Here is a 23,163-nt window from a genome sequence, read left to right on the forward strand (position 1 = left end):
GAAAGGGCGGGCCCTCGGCTAGGCTGGGAGGAGGGCGGAGCAGCGTGCGGAGCGCGGCCGCGAGAGGAGGTAGGCCGGGGCGCGCAGTCGGGCGCGGGAGTCCCTCCCGCCGGCTGGGCACCGCGGGCTGACGCGCACCGCTCGCGGAACGCAGGCGGCGCCAGGGGCAGCCGGGCGAGTGCCGGGGCTTCGGCGGTGCAGGGCGGAGGCGGAACAGGAAGGCACAGGCGGCGCAGCAGCTTCTCCCGGCGCGGAGAGGGGGCTCGTCCCCTGCTTCCCCCTGAGGGTGCCCGCCCCACCCCTGCCCCAGGCTCCTGTAGAGGACACGTGTCAGCACGTTCCCGCCGTTGTCGTCTCACCCCATGTCATAGCCCCTCCCCGGGGCCTGGGACACCCCCTCCCCCGGCCCCATTATTCCCAGGCCCAACCTCCCACGCAGAACCGAGGTCCCGGCCGGGTCCTTTTCCTCCACCGGCCCGTCTCCCCAGACAGCGAGCGCCCCGGCCCGGCCCCCAGCCGAAGACACTCGACACACGTTCTTACCCCTGTCATCTCATCCCTCAGCCCAGCGCCACCCCGGAACCCTGGTGTCCTTGGCCCATTGTCCCTGGGCCTGGCTCCGCGCTGACCGCAGGCTCGGCCCTAGCCCCTGACCCGCGCGTCTCCCCCGGCAACGCGCCGCCACCCGGGATGCAGCCGGGAGGCTGGGCGGCGGTCAAGGAGGCGGCGGGCCGTGACGTGCTGGCCGCCGACCTCCGGTGCAGCCTCTTCGCCTCGGCGCTGCAGAGCTACAAGCGCGACTCGGTGCTGCGGCCCTTCCCCGCGTCCTATGCCCGCCACGACTGCAAGGACTTTGAGGCCCTGGTGAGTGTGCTTCTCTCCACCCCTTCCCGCGCTGTCCTCTGCGTCCCAGGCCACGTGGCCTGTGGACCCGTATTAGTGAACACGCCAGCCCCCAGACTTAACATTCCCAGCCGGGCCTTAAGGAAGGTTTCCATGAACTCACAACACCCATACCCTAATATCGACAATCCCAAGGCCCTTGGTGGTTACTCCCTCATGTTAATGACAAGTAACTCCCAGGAGTGAAGTTAGAATTCAGTAGTCGCATAAGCCTCCACAAAATTTCCTACAATGGCCAGCAGTAGGGGGGTTGATCTGAATCAGATGCTTCTACTAAGTAAGAAGTTATTCATCTCTTTACAAGTAATCAGACACTAAAAATCACCAAAGCCACCCAGACCTTGATCTTCAAATGAGGTAATATGTGGGCAGTACTTTTATGTCATTGTAACATACCGTCTGCATGTCAGCTGTTATTTCTCCCATGATTCAGAAGGCACTTAATTTCTTACAGAGTTCACCTCAGGGTCAGCATTCCAGATATCAGTTGTCTTTGTAATTCAAATGTTTGGAATTACCTAGAAAAACACAGTTTACAAAAATCAGTTCTATAAGAAGTAGAAAATCAAAATAGCCTATAATCATTAAAGGCATTGAGTGAGTAGTCAAAGATTTTCCCTCAAAGAAAACTCCTGACCTACCCGGTTTCCTTGGTGAATTCTACCAAACACTGAGAGAATAAGTTCTTCCAGTTTCATTTTGTGTAAAATTCTTTCAGAGTATTGAAAAAGAGGCTAATGTAAGCTTGATCTAAATCTGATAAGGATAACACAAGAAAAGAAAATTATAAGCCAGTGTCACTCATGAGTATAAATATAGAAATCCTCAAAAAAAAATTGCATCCTGATTCTGGCAATGTATAAAAAGAATAATTCCCCATGAACAGGGTGGATTTATTCCAGGTATCAAAATTAGTTAAACATTAAAAAAAAATCAATGAATGTTATGAACCATGTTAACAGATTAAGGCAGATATTTTGAATCAACAGATGCTTAGAATTTTCTCTGATGAGGTGGTCAGGGTCGGATTCCCTCTTTGCTATCACTCTGAAGAGGTCTAGGGACAAAGGCCCAGCCTCCTGCCCTTATCTGGTCCATTACAGCCCAGGCCAGGGATGTGTTGAGGGCACCCCAGGCCTTCACCACAGTGCATAGGCATTTCAGGATACAGGGAGTGGGGGTTGGAGAAAGATAAGCCAACTGACTTCCCTCATGGTTTGTTCTGAAAACTCAGATATTCAGTTTTGTGAGTTTGTGCTATCAGAGCCTTGGGGATAAAACGTCCTTCGGTTTTGTCAGGAGTTATTTATGGATGTCTGCTGTGGGCCAGGTGCTAAGAGTACAGAATTAAAGGCCCAAGGAGAGATTAACAGTGTGTTCAGCTGTATTATGGAGTAAGTCTCTATATACAACATAGAAGTCCAGGGCTGGAATCCCAGTCCTTGGCAGTGGACTAGGGTCAGGGAGCACTAAGTAGGGGCTGTAGCTGATGCTATGCTGAGTCCCCAGGGACATGGAGGATTTTTGAGGAGCAGAGAGCAGGGAAGAGGTATTCCCGGAAGAGCAGCAGGATGGGCAGAAAGCCAGGAGCTCATTGAGAAGGACAAGTCTATACTTTAGTGTGGCTACCAAGGGGAACAGGAAGAGATGAGGTTGACCAGAGCACACAGAGCTGGGCATGTTTTGCCAAAGATGTGTTGATTTTACCCTTGGGCAGAGGAGGGCATGGTGAGATCCAGGATGCATTGTTTTGTTTTGTTTAAGATTTTATTTATTTGAGAGTGAGCGCCTAAGTGGGGGTGGGCAGAAAGAGAGGGAGAAGCAGATTCTCCTCTGAGCAGAGAGCCCGATGTTGGGCTCTATTATAGGACCCCAAGATCATGATCTGAATTGAAGGCAGATGCTTAACTGACTGAGCCACCCAGGTGCCCCCAGGATGCATTTCTGAAAGACCCCTGAGGAGGCAGGGTGAGAGAGGGAATATGTCAGGAGGAGTAGACAGAGGAGGAGAGATTAGGGTCAGAGGGACCAAACTCAACAGAGATGGTGCCCCACAATGCACCTTATTAATTCTGACCAAGAAACATCCAAATGGACTAGAATGCTCATTATGTTTTTTTCCTGCTGGAAGGTCTTCTCCGCAAACAGAATGAGGTTTGTTTGACAAATATGGGATAAAAGCAAAGGGAGCTTTGGAATTATTTTGATGTGCTTGTGCTTTTTAAAAATTTATTTTTATTTTAATTTTTTAAAATATTTTATTTATTTATTTGACAGAGAGAGAGATCACAAGCAGGCAGAGAGTGGGAGAATAGGCTCCCCGCTGAGCAGAGAGCCCAATGCAGGGCTCGATCCCAGGACCCTGGGACCATGACCTGAGCTGAAAGCAGAGGCTTTAACACACTGAGCCACCCAGGAGCCCCTAAAAATTTATTTTTAATTATGCAAACAATGGCTGGATATATTTTTGTTAAAAAATATACAAATGATATGGATAAAGTAAAAGTGCCCCCAGCAGAGCATTCCACATTCCCCATAGGTATCAGTGCTCTCAGTTGAAGGCACTTTCTTCCTTCCTGTCGTATCTATAACCTCTTAGGAGAGCACTGGCGATTAAGGTAACCCCAGATAGCAGCTTCTCATTTGTAGGGACAGACTGTTTAGGCATGGGGCTCTTTGTGCCAGTTCTAGCCAGGGCACCCTTGCTCCCAGGTGCCACTGAAGAAACATGGACAGGTTCTTCCCATCCTGTTCTGGTGCCTTATTCCTTATTGGGCACCATTGTGAGGGAAGCTAGGCCAGGCTCAACAGCTTCTTGGCTATGGGTAGGTATGGTTTTAACGAGCAGTTTCCCTGGGGAAGGCCACTCACCAGGCAGGGCCTTGCACCATGACTTCTGGGGGCCTGCACACATTCTTAAATAAATATACTTTAGGTTTCATTTTGCCACATGTTACATGAATTGTAGAAAAGATGCAGAGAACTTGGTATCTGGACCTGTACCTGACTCAAAGCTTAGCTTTTTATTATTTTTAAGTAAACTGTACCTCCAATGTGGGGGTTGAATTCATGACCCTGAGATCAGGAGTCCCGTGCTGTACTGACTGAACCAGCCAGGTGCCCCCTCAAAAGTTAGCTTTTAGAGAAAACGGAATCAGGTCCGGATTTGGCCTTCTGGATTATTTTGTGGTTACCTGAAGAATGAAGGTATAGAGCTGTTAAAAAGTCTCTCATTGTTAGCTAAGAGCTCTTGGAAATAATGTGAAACAGTGTATCATTTTCAGCCACTTTTATTTATTTATTTATCTTTAAAGATTTTATCTATTTATGTATTTGACAGATCACAAGTAGGCAGAGAGGCAGGCAGAGAGAGAGGGGGGAAGCAGGCTCCCCGCCGAGCAGAGAGCCCGACTCGGGGCTCTATCCCAGGCCCCCTGGGATCATGACCTGAGCCGAAGGCAGAGGCTTTAACCCACTGAGCCACTCAGGCGCCCCTCAGCCACTTTTAAATCATTTTCTCTCCACTGTTATTACACACCTATAACACATGGGTTGTTTCCAAAACTTAGAGCTCTGGCTGAATTACTTTATTGACTGTGGCTTTCCTGAGAACATCCCCTACTGAACCAAGCTCTTGGCTTTAGGCATGGCTCTGGCCTTATTTTGCCACAGTCCCTGCAGTCCCAAATCATCTCTCCAGTGCCTTGTTTGGAGGACATTTCCATTCTGAGTCAGCTCTTCAATTTTGCACTGGGAGTTCTTTGTATTCCCAGGGTCTGGCCTGAGACGTGCTTATCACATGTTTGAACAATCATATTAGGTATGTGACTGACTGAGGGTTTGCCTCTGACTGAGGGTTTCTAACCCTGTTCCCTTGGGAAGAGGATTGGCTAAGCTCCTATAAGGTAAGAGACCCTCTAAGACTCTCGGGATGTCCTGTAGCCCTGACAATTGACCCCTGAACTTAAGGTTGAGCTATCCTGGGTACAGTTCATATTCCCTGAGTCACTTTACACAGAATCTTGTCACTGACATCACAGCTGTTAAGTTTTTTGTTTTGTTATTCTGCTGGAAAACATCATGCCCCAGTTCACCATTAGCCTGAAGACCCTTTTAAGGGGTAGGCGGTTGTGGGGGAATTAATTGTATTAATTCCAGCCCTTTACCACCCAGAGTCTGGTTAAGGACCAGCCTCATCAGCATCACCTGGGAGCTAGCTAGAAATGCAGAATGTGGATGCCTCCACCCCCAGACCTACCCAATCAATACCTGCATTTTAATAAGATTCTTGGGCATTTGTGTGCACTGTAAAGTCTGAGAAGCACTGTATCTAGCCTACCCCATTCCTTTCTACTATTTTGGGGGCTGAACTGCACTAATTGACTCTTCTGGTTCTGGTCTGTGGCTTGTGCTGTCTAGCCAATCTGTGTCCCCAATGTCTGAGTTAAACCATGAATAAGCTGCTCTCTGTGCTGACTCCAGGGAATGCCTGTCCTCTCCACACCATCTCCCTCTTTGTCCAGACAAACTTTTCTTAATGCTTTAGGAAATAACTGGAACCTCATCTTATTCTCAACCTCTACCCCCAGCAGTTAGGAGTCCTTCCTTTGCGAGCCTTCAAGATTTAAAAAATTTTGCTCTTTTAAATGCTGCTATGACAAACTACCTTGTAGAGTAATCATTGTTTACATCTCTAGTTATTTTCTTGAGATAAATTCTAAAGGGTGAAATTGCTGGCTCAAAGGGTAAGCAACCTCTCTAAGTGAAAATGCTTATTTTCAGATTATAAATTGAATATTGACATTTACTGGGGAAGGTCACTCTTTATAAAACTGTCAACCTTGGCTGGCATTAGATTCCCCTGGAAAGCTTTGAAAAATAGTGATGTCTGGACCCTATCCCTGGAGATTCCAATTTCATCTCTGAGGTGGAGCCTGGGCATTGGGATATTGTGTTTATTTGCAGAGAATATATATATTTGTTTGTTTAAAGATTTTATTTATTTTTATTTGACAGAGAGAGAAATATCACAAGTAGGCAGAGAGAGAGAGAGGAAGGGAAGCAGGCTCCTTACTGAGCAGAGAGCCCGATGTGGGGCTCAATCCCAGGACCCTGAAATCATGACCCGAGCCGAAGGCAGAGGCTTAACCCACTTAGCCACCCAGGCACTCCTGAATATGTAATTTTATTTACTTTTGTTTTTGTTTTGTTTTGTTTTTTAGCAGCAAAGCAAGGTTTATTGAGCAATAGCAAAGTGATAGCACAAAGCTCCCAAAGAGGGAGGGGACCCAACGGGTTGTCTGGGAATATGTAGTTTTAAGATTTTCCTATTAATTGATCATTTTCATGAACACCCATCTGCTGGGTAGTGAGGAAATGATGATGATTAGATTCAGTCCAGCCCGTAAGTGTCCATTTAGGTACATATGTGATATCTCAAGGTAAAATTCTGTCTCAGATTACCTATTTAGTTCCCTTCTCTCAGAGGTGGTCTCTGAAGAATATACAGATATAGAAATATAGAATATATTCTATATATAGAAATATATAGAATATATTTCTATATACCATACAGATATATAAATATAGAATATACAGATATAGAAAGGTATACAGATATAAAAAGATTTGGATCAGACATAGGTTATGTGGTGTGACTATTGGTAGATGTGTGGCTAGAAAGGTGTCTCAGCCTGTGAGATAACAATATGGAGAACCCAGGGGTGGGATCATCCTTCAGTACAGACTACCTCCTTCCTTCCCAACCGTCCCAGAAATGCAGGCTTTTCCTTATCGAATTGATGAGCAGGAGAGAGGAGGCATTTGATTAATAATAGTACAGTATCTAATGCTTACATAATACTAATAGCACTGAACTACCTGCCTGGCACTCTTTTGAACTGTTTCTAGGTAGAACTCATTTAATCATAACGACTCAGTGATAGGGGTTCTCTTATCATCTCTGTCACCATCAGCTAATCAGTCTCAGTGTGGGTATTACACCACCTTCCAGGTCCTAGATAATGGCGGCCTGCCCCCAGAGAACCATTCCTTTAGAGGGACCCCACAATGACTGCTTGTGTGAAGAGTTCTCTTATAAAGTAGATTCTGACCCTCAGTCTGTTTTCATGAATCTGGATTTTTGTGCAAACCAAGGTATACCTACATATAACAGCAGTGGCCACTTTTCCCGGCTTCATCCCAGCAGCCCAGTGGTTCCCTCCATCCCACCCACTTTGCCCTTCCAGGTGTCACTTTATCAGTTTGGCTCCTGAGGCCAGTGACTTTGGCTGTACCTTTTGGTTCATTCCCTTCTAGCATCTTCTCCCACATCTAGTAATTAGGATCTCTGTTATCTTTATAGGTAAGGATCCTCCCCCCCCCCGCCCCCACCCCGGAGTTCTTTCTTTCCTGCTGCCTGCCCTTTTAGAACAACATTAATTAATATCTAAACCTGAGTCTCCCCACCTTTTCCTGGTGGTGAGAATCGCCTGTGGGAACATCTGTAAACACAGATTCCTGGGCCTCCTCATCAGGAGATTGTGATCTTGGTGTTTGCAGACCGTCCACTGGGCTGTCCTGTCACTTCCTTACTCAAAGCAAGCACAGGAGTTGCTTGGTTATTGGTCTTCTCTTTCCTCTGTGTGTCCCCTCGTGGTTCCTTACCCTTGATCTCTCAGTCACCCAAACCACCTCTTTCTTGAGAGACCAGTGCTGGTCATCAGTCAGGCCCTGCCTAGGCTCCTTGGCCCCTTCTCCAACTGAATACTTCTTTATTTCTCAGAGCAGAGGCTGTGAAAGTGGGGTCTGTGGGATAACAGGCTCTATTTGTTCCCCTTGCCTTCTAGAAATTGGTAAATTTAAAAAAAAAAAAAAAAAAGGCAGCAGCTTGCTGATTTCTTTTGAAAAGAAAGACATCTGAGCCTCCATAGCCCAGCTGGATCCTGGCACCCTTGGATAGAAACCAGCTGGGGGTTGGTGGCTGGGCCCTTTGTTGGGCCAGGGATGTCCAGTTCAATGCAGTCCTCACCACTCTCTCCTAGATGCCTCCCATGCTCATTTTCATGACTCTTTGGCTCCAAAGGCATTTGAGCTTGGGACCACCTTTTGCCTGTCCCACTGAGAGTGCCATCTGCTCTGCCTCTCAGAATCCTCCCCACCACTGTGTCCTACCCACTCCATAAACCCTTCCCTCCACCTTCTCCTCGAATCCCCAGAAATGCCTTCCTTCCTCCTGAACTCTTCTCCTCAGTCAAGTTTTTGAGAAATGCCTTCCACTATCTTGAGCTGCGGTTTGTCTCTTACCTGCATGGAGGGTTTTCTGATTCCTGACCCTGCTCCATACTACAGGTGACATACGTATTTCTCTGTAACTTTGACAGGGCTTAGGCTCAGCCAGTATTTGTCTCAGTTGTATTATTTGGTGGTGGTGGTGGGGTGGGGGGTGTCTCCAGGAACATACCAGATAAGCTTCCCAAGCACCCTCTTAAAGTTTTGTCAGAATTGCTCCTTGGAGCTAAAATACTGAATCCATTAAAAATTTCTCCATTGAAGGGTGCCTGGTTGACTCAGTCTGTGGAGCATGCAACTCTTAATCTTGGGGTTGTGGGTTCAAACCCCGCGTTAGGTGTAGAGATTACTTAAACCTTTAAAACAAACAAATAAATACATTTCTCCATTGATTTGTTGGGAGAGGATCCCAGAGAATGGACTCTGAAGTCAGGCCGCCAGGCTTCATGTCTCTGCCCTACCACTGAATAGCAGTGTGACCCTGGGAAAGAGCTGAACTTCTCTAGACCTGTTCCCTCCCCCTTTAACACAGGCTGTGTGGAGGCTAAAATGATGATGCATGCCTGGCATTTAGCCTGGCGCCTGGTATATGGTAAGGCCTGAATAAATAGTAGCTGTTACTGTCTTGTTCTGAACTTCGTGCCAAGTTCTAGGCCAGTTGCTGGGTCTCCAGGAGACATGAGATGTGGTTGGCCCTCAGGAAGTGCTTGTCTCAACCGGATTTGAGGTGACTCCAGAGAGTCAAGTACCAACATGGGATTTTGCCTAGAGGACAGGGGAACACAGAGATCCTGGGTGGTCAAGGACAGGGAGGTAAATTTAGGCTGGCCTTGAGGACCCCATGAAATGTTATGCTGGGCAGTTGCAGAAGCATACTAAAGGGAGAAATAGCATGGGGGCAGTGGGTGGGAAGTTTGTGGTAAGAGGCGCTGTTAGGAAGAAAGGCCAGGTCAGACCAGATGTCCAAGGGCCTTGTTAAAGGAAGTGTTGTTAGCTTTGGCAAACTATGTATAAGCCACCTAGTTAAATTTGAATTTCAGATAAGCAACAGATAATTTTGAAAGTGCAAGTATGCCCCCAAATATTGTATGGGTTATACTTACACTGAAAGAATGAATTTTGTTGTTTACCTGAAATTCAAACTTAACTGGTGAGACAGTAGTTTATCTGGCAACCCTGCTTGTATGCCTGGTTCCCAGAAGGCCCTGCTCAAGTGCAGACAGGTTTTACTCAGGAGGAAGAATTCTGTTAACTTGTTGGAGCAGATTTATTTTTCAGAGTAGCATGAAAGTGAAATGGGATTTAAGGGAGGTCAGTTGAGTGGTTAAAGAGTGGGGATAAAGCAGGCAGCCTGGCAGGACACATAGGGGTCCTGTCTGGACAGGCAGCAGTGAGAGGGCAGCAGCTCTGGAAGAAGGCTGGCTCCAAGGAGGTCTGAGGGGGGCCTGGGTCCCACCCAGAGCCAGGAGGGTTCTCTCCCACTTTCCCAGACTGAACCCCTAAAAGGGGCCTGGCTTAGCTGACTGGCCTTTTGCAGGCTCCCTGTGCCCAGGTCTGGACTATTGGCAAGGGTTTGTGGCTCACAGTTGGAATTGGAGAATAGGAGTGATGAGGACAGTCATTGTGGGAGAGAATACTCAGCTCTGTCCCTGTGATAACAAGGATGGACCAGGAGAAGAAAAGAAGGACAGAGGCCACAGGCTGCTGGGGTGTGTTCTCTGTGCAGGCAGCAGGCCGTGGGGACGGCCACTGGAGGGTACCCTCAGTGGCTCCCTACAGTCTATAGAACAAAGCCAAGAGTCCCCAGGGTGGGTCAAGGTCATTCACAGACTGATGTTACCCTCTCACTCCTCTTGGTGACCCCTCCCCCACGCCCCAGGCACATGGAGCCTCCTACAGTTCATAATGACAACCATCATGACAGTCCCACTAACATTGGAGTACTTAATATCCTCCTACGGAGCCATCCAGGTACCGTCATCCATGGTTTTTAACTGGATCCTCACTGACGCTCCACAAGGCATGTAGAGAGGGTTCTATTAGAAGTTCAAGGCTAAGGGTACCTGGGTGGCTCAGTGGGTAAAAACCTCTGCCTTCGGCTCAGGTCATGCTCCCAGGGTCCTGGGATCTAGCTCTCCGCTCAGCAGGGAGCCTGCTTCCGCCTCTCTCTCTGCCTGCTTCTCTGCCTACGTGTGATCTCTGTCTGTCAAATAAATAAATAAATAAGGTTCAGCGCTAGTGATAACTCTTTGGAAATAGAGATAGGAATAAAGTAGTCCCGAAATGTTTCTGATTTTCATTTGCCGAGTTAGGAAATAAAGCCCCCAAGGTCAGCAACAGCCAACTTTCTAGAAAAATGGAAAGGAAAAGAAATGGACGTGTAGAGATAGACCTGGGACCTTCTTTCTTCTCAGCAACCCAACGTGGAAGCAGTGGGGAGTGAGGAGATGAGTGGGTTGGTGCCTCAATGAAGCCCCATATGCCCCAGAGGCTGGCCTCTTTTTGTGAGAACACCACAGACATAGCTGCTGGGGTCCTCAAAGAAGTCACCACACTCACACTCAGGGAAGCCCAAAGCCATGGATTCCCCACTCATAGATTCTTCCAGTCCAGGTACAGTTTACTATTCTGGGTCATTTTTCCCAAAGCAGTATTTCCTGCTTGTGTATGGAGTTGCTATACTCCAAAAGACATGTTAACAGGGAGTTAACTCATGTTGAAGGGAAAAGGCTTTGTTCACCCTCTACTCACACTTGGATATACCTCCTGGGAGGTGGTGGTATCCCATAATCAGACATTAATATTCCTGCAGCCAAATGTATCCCATCAACAGCAACAGGAAGTGGGAAAAGTAAAGATTAAACTAACCTCAAAGCATCTCAGGTCAGGTTTTGTACCAAATGGGTTATGGAACTATGTTTCAGTGTTCAGAGCTTTTGGAGTTTGGTATTTGGAAGGGGGTTCCCAGAGCTGTACCTTTCTTTCCCTCTTAGGAAATTCCTTGAAACATGAAAGAAGTGCAGTTTGCCTACTTCACCATGAGAGGGCACCCCGTTATCATTTTGTTCAGGATCCTTGCTAATGGAGGTTTTTTCCTCATTGCAGCTTGCAGATGCCAGCAAGTTACCCAACCTGAAAGAACTTCTCCAGTCTTCTGGAGACAAAGACGTACGGGCCAGGGATCTGGTGAGCTGGATTTTATCCTCAAAGGTCCTGACAATCCACAGTGCAGGGAAGTCAGAGGTGAGACTTTGGTCTATAGGACAGCAGATCCCTAGGGCTGAAGAGCTCTGGGACCTCCTCCTGCACCAGAAAGGCCTGGGAAGCTTGCTGAAAATGCAGCTTCCTGGACCTTGCCCTGAGAGATGCTGATTCTGTGTCTGGAGTGGGCTCAGGAACTTGCACACTGGCAGTGCGAAGCAGTGTTCTCCCCGTTACGGTGAACCTGGAGCAGGCCACTGGGTACCTCTCAGTATCTCCGTCTCCTCATCTATAAATAGTATACTTCCATCAGGGAACTGGCTGTGAGAATGGCATGAATATTCCCAGCTAGAAGAATGCCTTGGGGTACAATCTAAGGGCTCAGGAAATGTTGGGTATCACAACGGTGGACCCTTGACCACACCTTAAGAAACACTGGCCTCATCCAGTTGTCAGGAAACACAAAGGAAGAACCTGGTTCATGAAACACTTCAGGCACTGGGGTCAAATCCCACTTCGATCTAACATTCAGTCTCCTTTTCCCCATTTGTACATTGAGAATATTAATATTATCACAGAGGGGAGCTATGGTAGAATGTATGGCACCACCAGTATAATTTGTGGCACAGACTAGACATTCCATAATCTGGTTTCCCTTGTCTGGCCAGGATCTCCGAGGGTCAGGCTGGGAGGACAAGGACCGGAGCATGGGACTGCAGACCCTCTGGCCTTGTGCTCTTGCCTCAGAACAGAAGCAGGGGTTTATCTGTGTTGTTCTTTACTTCATCAGTTTCAATTTAAGAGCATTTAATTTTTACAAGCTCCTGCCAAAGACAAAAACCCTCCTCAAGTGGCAGAGAATTGGGTGTTTCAGATTCTGGTGTCTAGGGGTGTCCACCTATGTTGGTAAAGGGTCAGTAACAGAGAGCCCTGGAGTGGTAGTTAGGAGACCCATAATCAAGTCTGGGCTAGATTGCTGACTCAGAGAAGATATCTCCATTTCACTTCTGTCATCTGCTAAGTTGAGATTTATTCATTCCTTTATTTATCGTCTTCAAGCATCCACTAGATGTTGGGTGCTGGAACTAAAGTAGATTAAGACAGTGGTTCCTTGACTTTTAATTATGGGTCAGTTAAATTTTGTTAAAATGTGGAGTGGAGTGTTGGTACTCCACATATGGAGTGAGGATTATTAGCTTCTTATTTTTATTTTATAGCTCAAGTAAGGACATTAGGCTGCTATGTCTCATCACTTTATAAAAATATATTTTAGTACAAAAAAGGAGGATGGTCTCAAAAAAATGACACAGACGGGCTCGTGGCAACCTGACAGCAATATAAACGTATTTGTTACTTTGTCCTTAGTTTTCTCATTTAATCACAACCCAGAGAAAACTTTGCCACAGACTGGTTTTGGTCTATGACTTGCTGTTTAGAAATTACCCAAATGATGTGGTCCCTGCCCTGAGAAGGATCACTGCCCGTCAGGAAGAGCTTACTCTTCTGTATCCATTCGGTTTTGTTGTGTAACAAACCATTCCCAAAACCTAGCGGCTTAAAACAACATTGATTGTTTCTCAAGATTCAGTGGGTTAGTTGGGTTGTTCTTCTGGATGGGGCTGGATGATCTAGAGTAGCCTCACAGGTCTAGGTCTTGAGCTGGAATGGCTGCTTTGGTGGGGGCCTCCTCTGTGAGGCCCTCATCCTACTGAAGGCTAGCAGGGGTTGTCCCCATGGCAGTGAAGGGTTCATAGCAGCTGGCCCTTTTCAAGTTTCTGCTTGCTATATTTGGCCAGGGTCAGAGCAAGTCACATGGCCAAGTCCAGATTCAAGGGGCAGATAAGTAGATGTCACCTCTTAGGGGAGTTCTGGAGTTCCCACCCGCAAAGTCAGTTAAAGAGGGGCAAATGGACAAGGATGGGAGGAAACATTTTTGGCCATTCTTGCACTTGATTCCACCTTTCTACCTCCTGAGATTATTGTAAAGATGGAATGCAGGAAATGGATGCAATAGTGTTATGAAAATTAGAGGTAGTCTTTAGTTAGAAGAAAGAGTTCATGCTTTGCAGCTTGGTGTAGGGAAAAATAGTATTAGAGGGAAGCAGTCTTGAGCTGTAAGCTCTGAGTGTACTTATAAACTGTTGTCTGTATTCTCGTGCAACTAGTTGTTCTCATGAGCAGAGCCCGTAGGAGGTTAAGCCCAAAGCTTTAGGATGCCATTTTGGCAGCACATCTTACCAGGTTCCCAAATAAAACTGCCACTTCCTACGTGTTTTCAAGTTTGAAAAGATCCAAAAGCTGACTGGTGCCCCTCACACGCCTGTCCCCGTGCCGGACTTCCTGTTTGAAATTGAATACTCCAACCCAGCGAACGCCAAATTTTATGAGACCAAAGGAGAACGGGACCTAATCTACGCCTTCCACGGGAGCCGCCTTGAAAACTTCCATTCCATCATCCACAATGGGCTGCATTGCCACCTGAACAAGGTGGGGCCTAAACCTCCTGACGTGGGGGTCAGAACCCTGGGGGATTTGCTGGTAGAGGGTGGGGGGAGGAGTTCACTAAGGCCTTGCCCCTCCTAGTATAGTCTGTAGACCAGTAGTAACACCAGCACCTGGGAAGTGAAGATGCAGAATCTTGAGCCCACCCTAGACCTTCTGAATTAGAATCTGATTTTTAATAAGCTCTCTGGGTGATTCTTATACTGATTACAGTTTGAGAAGTATTGATTTGAAGATGGTACCCAACCTTGGCTGCCCATTTGGAATCATTTGGGGAGCTTTTAAAAATCCCAGTGCTTGGCTGCCCAAACCAATTAAATCAGGATGTCTGGGTATGGGCCCAGACACCAATATACTTTAAAAGTCTGGTGATTCCAGGGTATAGGCAATCCTTGTGACTCAGCATGGTCCCTGGCCCAGCCGCATCCACATCACCTGAGAACTTGTTGGACTTGGGGAATCTCAGCCACACCCAAGATCACCTGATATGGGATCACTTTAACAAGCTCATCAGGTGACTCGTAGGCACGTAAAAATTTGAGAAGCACTTGCCTAGGAGGAGAGCCTCCTAGGAGCCAGAAAAGACCACTTTAGCAGCTCTGTCTGTGTCTTGGGCACATTTCATTAACCTCTCTGAACCTCAGTGTCCCCATTTGTAAAATAGGATGTCATTACCCACCTTCTGGTGTGCTGAGAGGATTCAAACAGTTTATATATGCAAAAGGCTCTTCCCGTACTAGACTCCAAGAAAGCAAGGGCTGCTTTCATAGGCGGATGGAGAGGGAATCTGGGGTAATTGGAGGGCTGCAGCCTCATCAGAGGGTCTGGTTCTGTGAGCCATGGGCTCAGCTGTGGCTTTTGCAGCCTCGGGGCTAGAGAGACTTTTCCAGCACTGCTGTAGCTGATTAGTGCAGTTGGGTTTTGCGTAGGATGACGGGCTTGTTTATACTGGCTCTCAGCGTATTTTTATGGCCAGGCTACTGGAATCCAGGGGGCCTCTGCTTCACGGCAGAGCCGGCCTGGAGAAGCTGCCTGCAGATTACAGGCTAATACAGCAGACCTTCACTTCACTGTCTGGGGAGTTGCTGCGTAGAGGCATCTCGTCAGAGTCTATTGGTAAAGCGGATGCTCCATTGGCCACTTCTGTCTGGGTTTCCAGTGAGGGGCTTGCTTGAGGGAGCTTACTTGCCAGTTGAAGCTGTGAGATTATTTTCATAGCACAGATACCCAACCTTTCCCACTCTTGTTTCTCTGCTCAGAGCAGTTTTGCTTGAGGTTCTTGAGTTGAGGGGAATTTCGTCTGTGTATATATTGCAGCCAGAGCTGAGAGTGGGTGTGGAGTCAGAGCAGATGACATCCAGTGTCCTTGGAGAAAGTCTGTGGCAGCTTCTGAGACATGGGGACAGTGTCTAAGTTGGCAAGGGGCTTCCCAAAGGTAAAGCAAAGGCTCGAGTTTCATTCCCCTTAAGCTTCACTGAACCAGCTTAGAATTGTGGAATCCTGGGGCCCCTGAAAAAGACATCTCTCAGTCCCCAAGCTTAGGATGTTCAGTGAGCAGTTTGAGTTCACTCAACAGATGCAGACACTGCAGCCCGAAGATAGCAATTGAATTTCAACTTCAATTTCAAAGTCCATCCATTGGTAGCAGCTACCTGAAATGAGAAGGATTCAGAGTCAGGATGACTGAGTGCCATGACTGGTACTGTTCTGCTGGCTATCATGGTTGATTGTTGACCCTTTGCTGTGGTCTACTGTGGGCAGAAGATGAGTTTGCTATGCCTGCTGTAGCCTCAACCTATGGGTATATCACCTGGGCTCATTCTCTCTCACCTGACATGCTTCCTCATGGAGGACATCAAGTTAGCCCCTACTACTAGGGACCTGCCTCCTAGATTTTGGACATTTTCCTGGTTGACACCAATATGAAGAGTAATACTTACCCTGCCCTTAATACAGGCCTGCCTTATATGGTAACAGGTTCTGGTCTGAGATTCATTTCTTTTCCACATGGACAACTTAGGTCCTTTCTACCCTCAAGTGTGATCCTCCTCCCTGTGCATAAGTGCATGACTTGGCTTCTGGAGGCTGTCAGTGTGACCATGCTAGATGCATTCATGTAACAGGAATGACTAATATATTTTGACACACATGCCCTCTCCTTTCATGTGCTGGGGTCCTGCTCAGTGTTATGTACATTATCTCATTGAATACTCCTCTGTGATGTTGTGAAGGAGATACACTTGTCAACATTTTGTAGATGTAGAAACCGACACCCAGAGAGTTTCTATAACTTGCCAGCTTGTTGGAGGTACAGTTAGGATTCAAACTCAGGTCTGTCAGGTCTCTTCTATCTATGTTTTTCTCATTTAAACTTGATCACTAATTTGCCAGGCTAGGTGGGCACATCCACAATCAAGTTAAACTGTCATCAGATGGGAATATGTTTAACTACAACTCTGAGATGATGTCTTAGAATGAACTGACATTACATACCTTTTCCCGGGGGAAAAAGAGGCTTAAGAATTTGTTGTTTACAGTTTTATTGACGAAAGACCTATGTCATCTTGCTGTGCCAACTTTACATTCACTCAGCCCTGTTTCTTTGTTAACCTCTGCCATTCCAGACGTCCTTGTTTGGGGAAGGGACCTACCTCACCAGTGACTTGAGCCTGGCCCTCATTTATAGCCCCCACGGCCTGGGATGGCAGCGCAGCCTCCTTGGCCCCATCCTCAGCTGCGTGGCTGTGTGTGAAGTCATTGATCATCCAGATGTCAAGTGCCAAATGAAGAAGAAGGGTAAGTGAACGCTTGGCCTGGGCCCGGGCTGCAGGCCTATTAAATGTACAGGTTCTTACCGTTGGCTCATCTGTTAAATGGAATACCCATTGCCTGCCACGGAATGGGCTGGGTCCAAAGCAACGTGGGACAGGAGCTCGCCTTCACAGAGCGAGCAGTCTCCTTGGGGACACGTGATAAAAAAGATACACTTACTACAAGGTGGTGGGCAGAGCATACCACGGAAGGCGGCTGATGAGGTCCACAGGGGCAGCTGAGAGGAAGGTACAATCATAGTATGTCCAAGTGCTCAGGGAAAGCTCTGGGGTAGAGGGAGCTTCAATAGGTAAGGGACACCTGAGTGGTTCAGTTGGTTAAGTGTCTGCCTTTGGCTTGGGTCATGATCTTGGGGTCCTGGGATCGAGCCCCACATCGGGCTCTCCACTTGGTGGTGAGTCTGCTTCTCCCTCACACTCTGTGCTCTCTCTCTCTCTCTTGCAAATAAATAAATAATTTAAAAAGTAGATAAAAGGAAAGGTGTGAGGCCAGAATGTGGGCTCTTTGAAGGCAGAAACTGGGTTTCAGTCACTCTTGGGCACCTGGTATCTGCAGAGAACCTGGAACCTACTTGGCATTCAGTAGGTATTTGGTCAACTGAAGCTAAAGACACATGTCCAGACCCATCCCTCCAGGTTACTTTGGTGTGTGCCTGGGTAGGCGCCCAGAGGACGTGAGAGGCACCTGAAGCTGTGAGGAGTAAATCCTGGGCTCTCTGGGGACTGGATGACTAGCTAGCCACCTCTAGTCTGATCCATTCCTTTGAGTCTCTGCCTTATGTGCTCTGCTGTTTTGCCCTTAGTGGCAAAAGAGTCCCAGAACTCTTACTCTAGTCTCCAGAACTGACTGGTTGGTTCCACTGAGAAAACTGTCTGTTCCTGGCCTCTAATGTAGAACAACTGGAATCCTGAGGAATGGGCCCAGGTCTGATGCCACCCTTCCAAAGCAGGCAGCATGAATATCTGCATTTATAATTCTTAGGAAGTTTGCAAACTCTGACCTTAAACAACAGAACAAGACCTTGCAGTGTCTGCTGTCACATAACTTTGCTTGTTTGTTTTTATCAAGCTTCATCATGTTATTAAAAAGTTTGGTGTTTTTTTGCTTCTTCCCTCTGCTTTCCCAACTCAGTTTTTTTTCCCTTGTATCCCTTATTATTTTCCTGGTTTTTGTTTTGTTTTGTGGTTTTTGTTTTTGTGTTTTTTTTCCCCTCTTATCTTTTTTTTTTTTTTTTAAGATTTTATTTATTTATTTGACGGACAGAGAGATCACAAGTAAGCAGAGAGACAGGCAGAGAGAGAGAGGGGGAAGCAGGCTCCCCACTGAGCAGAGAGCCCGATGTGGGTCTTGATCCCAGGACCCTGAGATCATGACCTGAGCTGAAGGCAGTGGCTTAACCCACTGAGCCACCCAGGTGCCCATCCCCTCTTATCTTTTTTGTCAGATTCTCCCATTTTTTTGGTGTTCCTCTATACACCCAGACCTTTCCTCAGCCTGCTGGGGTTTCTCCACCCTCATGACCAGGAGGCTTGACCTGTTTCTATTCATAATTTGCTTCTCGGGACGCCTGGGTGGCTCAGTTGGTTGAGCAGCTGCCTTCGGCTCAGGGGATCGAGTCCCACATCGGGCTCCTTGCTCGGCGGGGAGCCTGCTTCTCCCTCTGCCTCTGCCTGCCATTCTGTCTGCCTGTGCTCGCTCTCCCCCCCCCCCTCTGACAAATAAATAGAATCTTTAAAAAAAATAATAATAATAATTTGCTTCTCTTATTCCTGAATGTCCCCAAGTAAAGCTGTGCTTCATTCTCCTTGTTCAGATTCCAAGGAGATGGATCGCAGGAGAGCAAGAATCAAACACAGCGAAGGGGGAGACGTCCCCCCAAAGTACTTTGTGGTCACAAATAACCAACTCCTGCGAGTGAAGTACCTGCTGGTGTACTCACAGAGGCAGCCCAGCAGGTAAGGCAGGCGGTCCCCGTGAGAGGCCCAGGGCAGCACCGCAAAGCTGCATTCAGAGTGGTGGGTTCTCTGCTGCCAGCGTCCCTTGCTCCCCGGCCTTAGACTTGAGCAGTGTGTGAAGTATATAAAACACGAGGGATGAGGAAGACGGGACTGAGGAGATGGGGTCCTGGCCCTAAGAGGGACTGTGTGTTCCTAGTGAAGAAGGTAGAGACTTGTAAACACAAATGACATGAGGGACTAAATGAAGCCAAATTGGCTGCCCCAGAGCATGAGGCCCCCATCACCACCCAGGCTCCTGATTGTGCTCTGGTACCCACTGTCTGAGGTGAAGCTGAGAGGCTGGGTGGTGTCTGGACGCCAGCTGGGAATGTGTGCACCCTGCTCGGTCTCGGTCACTCCCTGCAGTGGTGTGGACCCACCACCTGCTGCTCTCTGCACCTGAGCTGCTTCCTCTTTATCTCTAAAATGGGAGTCGAATTCAACAGCAGATGAGACCTTTCAGCCCGTCATAGCCATGGCCGATGCCTCATCTCATCTCAGCAATGTGGTAGTTGGTGGATGTGCAGGGATCTCTAGGGTCAAGGGTTGCTTTAAGATCCTGTTGCCTTGTTGGCATCTGTGGCAGGGCTTCTGATGGGGATAAGCAGTAGAGAAGCAGGTAAGATAGGAAAAGGGGTCACCTTTAATATGCCCCACTCCAGTGGTTTCCACGCTTCAAGACTTCATAAACCAGTAAAATCCTCCCTCCCCCGGCCGTCCCCCACATTTGGGGAAATTTGGATAGGGTTACTGAGTCTGAGGAACATTATCCTTTGGTTTAAAACCATCTGGCTTTTTTTACTTGAAAATTCCATTCCTCTCCCACTTCTCCCTGGAGAGTCTCTAAGTGTACACTCGGATGCTTTAGATCATCTCCTGGTGGGCCAAAGAGGGCTCCCCCAGCTCTGACTGATATCTGTACAAGTGTCACCATGAAGGGACTTTTGCTAAGTAACCTGCCACCTGCTGCCATCTGGGCAAACACCCTGAGCAAGAATCTTCTAGAACCCAAAGTCTCACCAAAGAAAAGACAGGTCATAAAAGGTACAAGAGGAGCCATAAGAGAGATGATCAGGATGAGCTAATTGCATAGCTGTCTTTGCACATTTAGAAAATGTTCTGGTGAAAGATGTGTCTGTGCCAGGGCAAATAGCCCCAGATTTTTTGAGCAAAGTAGCATGCATGAAGCTTCATTTCATGGCTTACCCAGAGGATGAAATTCATCATTTCATCTTCTTTGAGCCAGAAGTTTTTGCATACACTTAAAAAAAAAAATGTTTTTCTCTTCTTGCCAACATCCCCCCCCCCCCTCCCCATGCAGGGCTTCCAGCCAGCTGTCCTGGTTTTCCAGCCATTGGTTTATGGTCATGATATCCCTGTATCTGCTGCTGCTGCTTATTGTGAGTGCCATCAATTCCTCAGCTTTCCATCACTTTTGGAATCGTGCAAAGAGATAATCCCTTGGGGCCTGGTGTGGGGGCCACCTCAACCACGTGCCTTAACGATATGATCTGTTCTGTATCTCCCTTGCCCCATGTCCAACTGGGTGGAGTCTGGGGGCCAGCTGGGGACCACAGGACAATTTTCATACGCCATAAATGTATTGATTGCCTGTGACAATGCTCCTGGCCACACTCCGGTCAGTGGGGACCATGAGGCTCCTCACTCTGAAGTTTCAGGGGAGTCCTCCTGTCTGCTCCTTCCTAAACAATCCTAGGGAGTTGGCTTTTCTGTCAGGGCCAAAGGAAAAAACCCTGCTGCATTTAAAAACAAAGTGTCCAAGCTGTCAGTGGTATGTTTACAATCGCTTCTGGCGGACGTTGGCCCTTTCTCTAATGCCTTCTGGAAGGCGGAATATGTGTAGTGGGGACTATAAATCATGAGGTGGTTGCCTTGTTTTGACTTGAGACACCCAAGAGGAACAGTCATGTTTCTCATAAAAATCGGTGGGATCGTTTCTGAATTCCATCAGCCTTTGTACGTGAGTGCAAAACATTTTCGCAGTTTTCTCAAATCCACAAACAGCCTTCTGCTACAGTTGTCACCCCCCTGCCCTAACCATGGAAGAGAAAGGAAGGAGCCAGAGACTTGATAAAAAAGATAAACTTGACAATCAGCAACTCATGTCATCTTTTTCTAAAAATTACCAACTGCTGATTACAGCTGAAATGGAAACACATGTTTGTGTTTTTTTGTTTTTCTTTTCTTTTTTTTAAATAGCTATTTGACAAATTCATCTTCGGGAGCTGAGTAAAAGGGAGATTTCTAAACCTAGAGCACTCTTTGGCCGGTGCCTGTAGTCTCTTTCTTGGCCATGTTTTAGAGAGCCGCAGGCCTGCCCCCTCTTCTCATTCTCACGAAGCTGCCTTGACTGTGGCCTCCCAGCCACAAGTGCCACGTCGCAGGCCTTCTGTGGGCTGCCGGCCTTCAGGACAGAGGCCTGCCTCAGTCTGCCACAAAGGTGCATGGACTGAGCCTTCCTTAGAGGGGTTGCAGGTCTTTGGGACTCAGCCTGGGCTTTAAAAGTGCCGAGGAAGCCTCTGGCTGCCCGCGGGAGCTGCAGTTGTCCTTGCTGATTCTCTGCCCTTCCTTCCTGCCCTGTTTCAGCCATCGTGGAGCTGCATCTGATGTGGGGGGGGGGGGTAGATTTCTATAAAGATGGTGGAAAGTCAGCTTTCTATAATCTGTGAAGTTGTGAAAAAGCCACTATCATGGTTTTTACATTGAGTATGGCAACATTTCAAAAATAATAAAGGTATTTTCCTAATTACTGAGCTGTCTTTGTGACTGCTTTTAGCCTCAGTGAGAGCCTGCCCTGTAGGCCTTGTTGCTAAAAATATTATCCTCTCCTCCCTTCTCTGTTCAAGGTAGCAGTTTGCTGGACAGCATGTATCCCCAGGTTGTCTAGTAGGTGTTTGATTTCTGGTCACTGATTGAACAAATCTGAGCATCTGCTGTGTGCTGGGCACTAAAAATAGTAGCAGGATCAAGGTCAAAATGCCCCGCCCTCCTGGAGCCAAGGTCTGGCCAGGTGGGGTATGGGCAGGCATTCCCAGGAGTGAGGTTGGATTATATGATATTACAAAGGAATTTTGGGAAATACTTGGCCAGGAGCCTCACCTTCATCTGGAGTCAGGAAATACGGAGATGACATGTGTGGCACTACAGAGCACCTACGGGTACTGATTTATTTAATCCTGACACCAGATGAAAAATTGAAGTCCCAGAGTTTCCTAGCTTGCCCATGGCTGCGTGGTCATAGGAAGTGGCACAGAGCTGGGAGCTGCGCTGGGCAGGTTCCACTGTGACTGTCATAACCAGTATCCTCGATGGCCCCCAGGGGTTCCTGGCAAAGGTGATATCCAACTGAAACCCGACAGAGCCATGGGTGTTAGGCTAAGAAGGGGAGGAAGAGTGTTTCAGGCAGTGGGAATAGCACATGTAAAGACCCAGAGTTCTCGCTGGAGAAGTTAAAAGCAGGAGGGCCGTACAGTGGTGAGCAGTGGGGCTGGAGAGGTATGCAGGGGCCAGGTCATGCAAGACCATCAGAACTGAGGGAGAGCCACTAGGTCTTAAGCAAGGAAATGATAGGATCAGGTTTGCTTTCCAGGAAGACCCCTCTGGCTGGTGGTTGCAGATTTAGATTTAACATGGTTTTGAGGATTAACAGGACTGATACAGTAGGGCTCGGCAAAGAGCAAAGAGCTGGTGAGTTTAGTTTTTAATGGCCCAGTAGAGGGAATGAGAATGCAAAGGAGACCCAGCAGCAACGTCCAGGGAAATGGGAGGAAACCAAGACAGCAGAGTGTCATAGAAGCCAAAAGGGAAGTCTTGATGTGCTCTGTCAAATGCTTCGGAATGGTCAAGATTATACCTGAGAGGTATCCTTTGGACTTACCGAGTTGGAGATCACTGGTGAATTTGGTGGGAACAGTTTCAGTAGAGTTCAGCTCAGGGGATGTGGACAAAGTCTGACTGCATAGACATGAAATGTTCACCGTTTCCAGCAATTCGCAAGCAATATTTTTTTAAAAACTAGCCTTTCGGGGCACCTGGGTGGCTCAGTGGGTTAAAGCCTCTGCCTTTGGCTCAGGTCATGATCCTTGGGTCTTGGGATCCAGCCCCGCATCGGGCTCTCTGCTCAGCAGGGAGCCTGTTTCCTTCTCTCTCTCTCTGCCTGCCTCTCTGCCTACTTGTGATCTCTGTCTGTCAAATAAAGAAATAAAATCTTAAAAAAAAAAAAAACCTAGCCTTTCTTTTTTTCTGAGGTTTCTGCCCTTCTTCTGCCTCCCCCAGAGTCAATGCAATTCCTTATGTGAGTGCGGGAGGCATTTGAGCATATGGGGAGGGCAGGGACATTATGAATGAAGAATGGTCCTATCCTCCAGGACCTCCTAGGCTAGTGGAGGGCCATTGGACAGGTATATTTTAATATGGC

The 23,163-nt window shown here is 47.6% G+C and overlaps 1 protein-coding gene and 1 long non-coding RNA gene across 8 annotated transcripts in view; one reads left to right on the plus strand and one right to left on the minus strand.

Moving 5' to 3' along the window:
* Nucleotides 1-23,163, minus strand: part of LOC309867907 — a 92,169-nt gene that overhangs the window by 49,737 nt on the left and 19,269 nt on the right. For all 3 annotated transcript variants that reach the window (XR_014313388.1, XR_014313389.1, XR_014313390.1), the window contains exons 2-3: nucleotides 14,576-15,548; nucleotides 1,300-1,421 (exon numbers count right to left, since the gene is read on the minus strand). This is a non-coding gene — a long non-coding RNA (uncharacterized lncRNA). The remainder of the gene's footprint in view (nucleotides 1-1,299; nucleotides 1,422-14,575; nucleotides 15,549-23,163) is intronic.
* Nucleotides 11-21,495, plus strand: PARP16 (poly(ADP-ribose) polymerase family member 16). Of its 5 annotated transcripts, none has more exons than XM_082737122.1 (7): nucleotides 11-69; nucleotides 565-864; nucleotides 11,299-11,436; nucleotides 13,675-13,881; nucleotides 16,521-16,692; nucleotides 18,542-18,683; nucleotides 20,047-21,495. In XM_082737122.1, the coding sequence occupies exons 2-7, from the start codon at nucleotides 691-693 to the stop codon at nucleotides 20,180-20,182; spliced, it is 969 nt and encodes a 322-aa protein (XP_082593248.1). In that variant the 5' UTR covers nucleotides 11-69; nucleotides 565-690; the 3' UTR covers nucleotides 20,183-21,495. The 5 variants fall into 5 exon arrangements, with proteins under 5 accessions (XP_082593248.1, XP_082593251.1, XP_082593249.1 ...); XM_082737125.1 differs by having other exon boundaries at nucleotides 32-69; nucleotides 11,299-11,379; XM_082737123.1 differs by having other exon boundaries at nucleotides 60-286.

Source organism: Mustela nivalis (assembly GCF_964662115.1).
Source record: "Mustela nivalis genome assembly, chromosome: 6".
NCBI classification, from domain to species: Eukaryota; Metazoa; Chordata; class Mammalia; order Carnivora; family Mustelidae; genus Mustela; species Mustela nivalis.

Coding starts and splice junctions, on each gene's coding strand:
- PARP16 (XM_082737122.1), top strand. CDS start 691: ATGCAGCCGGGAGGCTGGGCGGCGGTCAAGGAGGCGGCGGGCCGTGAC. Junction 865..11,298: donor GCAAGGACTTTGAGGCCCTG/GTGAGTGTGCTT, acceptor TCCTCATTGCAG/CTTGCAGATGCCAGCAAGTT. Junction 13,882..16,520: donor TGCATTGCCACCTGAACAAG/GTGGGGCCTAAA, acceptor CTGCCATTCCAG/ACGTCCTTGTTTGGGGAAGG.